General features: G+C 37.2%; 1 protein-coding gene across 1 annotated transcript; it reads right to left on the bottom strand.

Moving 5' to 3' along the window:
- Window positions 1–1,878: 1,878 nt before the first annotated feature.
- LOC129725611 (ninjurin-2-like) lies at window positions 1,879–2,556 on the bottom strand. Its single transcript, XM_055681641.1, has 3 exons — window positions 2,483–2,556; window positions 2,240–2,428; window positions 1,879–2,176 (listed from the first exon to the last, which is right to left on the bottom strand). Exons 1-3 carry the CDS (start codon window positions 2,522–2,524, stop codon window positions 1,997–1,999), a joined length of 411 nt encoding a protein of 136 aa, XP_055537616.1. The 5' UTR covers window positions 2,525–2,556; the 3' UTR covers window positions 1,879–1,996.
- Window positions 2,557–5,043: the final 2,487 nt, after the last annotated feature.

Below are 5,043 nucleotides of genomic sequence, written 5' to 3'. Positions count from 1 at the left end.
TAAGGTCAGGGTTTGCAATCCCGGGAACGATTTCCCGGGAAATAGCTTTTCCCGGGATTCCCGGATCCCGGGAACAGAAATATTGATTCCCGGGATCCCGGGATTCCCGAGTTCCGCGAAAAATTTTGTATGATTCACTATAGTTTCTTATGCAATATTGCAATAAAATTAAATACGTCAAACTGGTGCGACCTGAAATAAATTATTTAATAAAAACCCAAAGTCAATATAGTATTTCAACGTAAAAATCATCTTTACATGTTAATTAGTAAGCCTTCAAATGCTCTAAGACTGACTTATTTTGAGTCGTATTGAACTGATTATTTAATATTCTATCGTTTCCTTCCGGTTTGTCTCGGTCACAGAAAACCACCGAACGGCGAAATAACGAAATAACGTGGTTAATAAAACAAAAATCTTTCTTGGAATCTTACGTTATAATCAATAATGATATAAACTCCAAAAGGGTTTAAAATGTTGTTCTGTCAATGAAAACTAGATTTGAGACGCAGTTGATTTAAAATAAATCACAATGGCATAGTAAATATATTTAAATGAAAAAAAAAGCGAATAGGTTTGCTACCGCTCAAGTAAACAGTAAATATTTACTGTAGTGTAAAAAACATTTTGCTGGAAAAGTCCGTACCGAATATAGCAAATATTTTCCGCGTCCAATGCCTTCCTAAAGGCCCAAACACAATGGATACGTTTGCGTTGCGTTAACGTTAATTTGACAGAAAATGTATGGGCTAACTGTCAAATTGCCGCAAACGCAGCCGCAACGTATCCATTGTGTTTAGGCCTTAACACTCAGTTTTCTCTTCAACAAACTGAAAGAATGGGACACCAGTTTTCAATTAAGTGTAACAAAAGCTGTAATCGGTGATTTGAAAGTAACCTAGAGTTCAAACATTAGCGGTGATTCAGCAGACTTGAGCAAAGTTTTAGGGAAGGAAATAAAATTTTTGAGCTTAACGGAAAATTGTCAGCGGTTCTGAAGCGATTGTTTGACGACATGAATTCTCCTTTTCTGCAAATATATGCTACAAAAATCGATCACGAATTTTTTATGTTAACTTGAAAATGTTTTGTATTTTATTTGTTTTTTTTTCATACGTATTGAGAATGAAATTTTAAACAATTTTTTGTTACCTTTTACAGATAAACTTCATTTAAAATATCATTTTGCTGAAGAATTTGTCAGTTCTCGGTTCCCGGGAAATGCGACTTTTCATTCCCGTTTCCCGGGAAATTGATTCCCGGGAATATTGCAAACCCTACTTGAGGTGGTCGACGAGTTCGCGTATTTGGGGTCACTGGTAACCGCCGACAATAACACCAGCAAACTTTCACTTCGGAAGACACTTCGATCGAATCGAGTGCGACGACGCATGAAGTTGACGCTGTACAAAACCCTGATAAGACCGGTAGTCCTCTACGGTATCGAGACAACAACGTTTCTCGCGGAGGACCTTAACGCTCTTGGAGTTTTCGAATGGCGACGGCGCTTGAACCATGAACTGCACGAGCTGCTTGGAGAAAATCCAATTGCACACCTGGCGGAAGTCAATAGATTGCAGTGGGCTGGTCACGTCGTAAGGATGCCGGACCACAACCCTGTAAAATAATTTCTCTTCAGCAATCCTACCGGCACCAGAAATTGAGGGTCGTCAGCTTTTCCAGATTTTCGATGATTTTTTATTTTGTTTTTGGTACTTTCCAAATTGTAGTGAAAAAAAAAACGTCACTATTAAAACAATTGTTCATTTTTTTAAAAACATGCTTTTGAACAGGTTTCGGATAACTTTTCTTCTAGTATTTTTTAAACCATAAATTCAGTCACTACGAAATTAATTAGTTAGGAATTTGAAAACCAGCTTGTTCGTTTGACATTATTTATGTTCAAATTGTTGATTGTTGATGAGATAAAAGAGTTTCGTTATGTTGACATTTGTTACAAATTACTATGATGTCACGCCAATCGCATATTATGTTTTTATCGCTTGAGAATACTCTGATTTTTCATGTCAAAGGCACTAATGACAATGTTTACAACAACTGTTACCACCGTTATGCATATTAATACATTGTTGATAATGTCAGATTTCCGTTGTTCTTCGATTTTGTTGATATTAAACAGCATAACTAAAACTACGATGATGATTGCTTGTAAAATCTGTAACGTGGAATAGTTATATGATTTTTGTCATTCGCTGATAAGAAGTTATCATATTCTCACCTGCAAGGCAATAGATGTGAGAATTAGAATGAGCAGCAAGGTGTAAAATGGATGATCTAATTCAACTGTTAGGATGAATTTGAGCTGAACAGCATTCGCTGTAAGTAGCGCTAGATCCAACAATCCTTGTACAAATGATTTTCTTGTAGCGTAATCGTTGATGTTGAAGTTTTTGTTGCTGGAGATGGGCTGCAATTTATGATTGTATCAGATATCTTCTAACTATATGAATTAATGAGTTACTTCCGATGCTCGAGAGCCAACGTTTGTTGTGTTGCTATCCATGATTAAGGGAATGGTGCAATTACTCGACTGACTTGTTATATTTTGTAGTTTCGTCCAGCGACCAAAGTTGTTTTCAAAACAATCCTTGAAAGCAACAGTGTCTTTCAATCATGTGTATACATTACGATATCTTAACAAAGTTTTTGGATTTTTGATTATGATATACACTTAATGCATCATGCAAAACAATTCAATATGAAAATTTCTATACCTGTCCCGTTTTTTGTTTGTTGATGTTCATTTGACACGGTATAATGAACGTTTCGTTATTGTTATAGCTCACTGTGTTCTTATCAGCTATTTGAAGTATGCAGGCTTCAAATGTCTCAAACACTTGAAGTTTATTTTAAGTTAAAAGAAACGAACAATCAATTGATAAAACTGAGAAATTACGATTAATTAGTTGGGCGAATAAACTGAGTAGCCAATCTACTCTTTTGTAAAGCGTGATTTGAATATTCTTGATTCAAGCATCAACACTAATTTGTATAGTACACAGCTATAACGAGTGGTCTTATTTTGATAAACTCGAAATCATTTCTATTCGTAGGATACAGTTCATAGATGAATTAACAAGTTCATCACAAAAAGGCAGAATCACAGAAGGCATAACCATGAATGGCAGAATTTCAGGATAAGATAATAGACAGAATAAGACGAAAATATATGACGCAGAGTTATGAGTGACACGAGCAATAATTAAACGCTGCGAATTACAATAAAGATAAATTAACAATAATGATATGAATTGCAGAAAGATTAGTGAGCAATCAACCCTGAATGATTATGGTGACAAAAATTGAAATTTTCTGTCTGGACGTCCATATGAAGTTGGCAGGCGCATATTTTTAAGTTATGCTGGCTCAGCTGCGTTTCGTATCTACCGAGTTTCCGAAACTGGATAAATATTTTATTGCCAACCTGGAAAGTTCAGGAAAACGTCCGCTATCCGAACACCTACCAAAATTATAATACCAATCTCCCGGTTGGGTATTTTTGAAAATGCTCGCTCGTACCTACGCCTTTAGTTCATCTCGTAGCCTAGATTTTATTGCTGCACACTCTGGTCACCGAAACCTTTGCTCCAAGTGGATCTAGCAACCGAATCGTCCGAAAACAATTCAACTCAGGTTGACAAAATTGCATCGTAAAAGAGCAGTTAAGTACTGTTTCATCTCATTGGTTGCATAGAAAAAGGCCTTCCGTTGCCATTTAGGTGCCCATTAAGGTGAAACGGTATTGATGCCACAAACGGTGGACTTTCAGCCACCATTTCAATTTTCAGAAGCACAAGATTCGGGAATTGATAATGTGTTCCCTGTGAAAACGCTATTTTATGTTAGCTTCGGCGCAGCACACATATAATAGCGTTTTCACCGGCGATGCATTGACTGTTACCGATTCTTGTGCTTCTGAAAATTCGAAGTGGTGGCTCGAAGTTGGCCATTTGTAGCTTCAATGCCATATGGCCTTAATATTCAGCTTTGTCCGTGTTGTTGGTTTTCATGAATTTTGCAGGTTTCAAATCGAAATGTTTCATTATTGACATAAAATGTTGCTGTTTTTCATCACTTTCGCGGCATTTCGCGGGTTTTAGTGGACTTCACGGCCGATGCTGGATTTCGCGGAATTCGCGGCTTCCGCGAAATCGCGATTTACCACTGTCCCTAATGATAACTTTGCTCCACTTCAATTATACATTCTGTGTTTATATATTCGACCAGCCGACGTTGTTCGTATATTTCAAAAAAATGTATGCGAAATTTGCGCTGTGCGAACTTTTACCCTGCGCTATTGTATAAAACTGGACATTGAATAGTTAGCCAAAGGCTGCGTGTGTTTTTTACTCATTAATACAAAAAAATAAAAGATATTAAAAGCGTGTTATACTGAGAGTGAAAATTTGCTTGTCATAATTCTATATGATGCTTGAAACTTGAAACCGAAGCAAAAAACAACAAAATTACAATTGTGATGATGTTCACGATTATTTTTATCAGCTCATATATAAGCTATAATAAGCTTTATACATGGTGTAGGACAACTCATGTTGCCCCACCAGGAACTTGAGATATTGTTTACAAACACAAGCATTCCTGTACACGCGGTCCTGTGATCGCGCTGAAAGCTTGATTAAACAAGATTAAATTTATTATTTGTAATTACCTTACGCTAACCCTGATCAGCCTATACACCAGAGAGACGCCGAGACACTCACCGTTAAGGCAACTGTCAACATCAAAACGGGCGAGCTGTATAATTTTGCATTGCCGTTATCCGTTTTGATGTTGACAGTTGCCTTAACGGTGAGTGTCTTGTCATTTCTCTAATGTATAGGTTCCCTACCAGAGAGACGCCAAGACACTCACCGTTAAGGCAACTGTCAACATCAAAACGGATAACGGCAATGCAAAATTATACAGCTCGCCCGTTTTGATGTTGACAGTTGCCTTAACGGTGAGTGTCTCGGCGTCTCCCTGGTGTATAGGCTGACTAGCTAACCCTAACTGCTATCTCTT

This window comes from Wyeomyia smithii, chromosome 2 (genome assembly GCF_029784165.1).
Source record: "Wyeomyia smithii strain HCP4-BCI-WySm-NY-G18 chromosome 2, ASM2978416v1, whole genome shotgun sequence".
Classification (NCBI taxonomy): domain Eukaryota; kingdom Metazoa; phylum Arthropoda; class Insecta; order Diptera; family Culicidae; genus Wyeomyia; species Wyeomyia smithii.
The sequence above is the reverse complement of the archived record's forward strand: the minus strand, read 5'-3'. Positions and strand labels throughout refer to the sequence as shown.

Excerpts from the sequence above, each read along its gene's own strand:
- LOC129725611 (XM_055681641.1), bottom strand. The coding sequence starts at position 2,524 with ATGGATAGCAACACAACAAACGTTGGCTCTCGAGCATCGGAA. Across the intron at positions 2,429-2,482 it reads TTGGCTCTCGAGCATCGGAA|CCCATCTCCAGCAACAAAAA; the intron begins GTAACTCATTAA and ends CATAAATTGCAG. Across the intron at positions 2,177-2,239 it reads TCACATCTATTGCCTTGCAG|ATTTTACAAGCAATCATCAT; the intron begins GTGAGAATATGA and ends TCCACGTTACAG.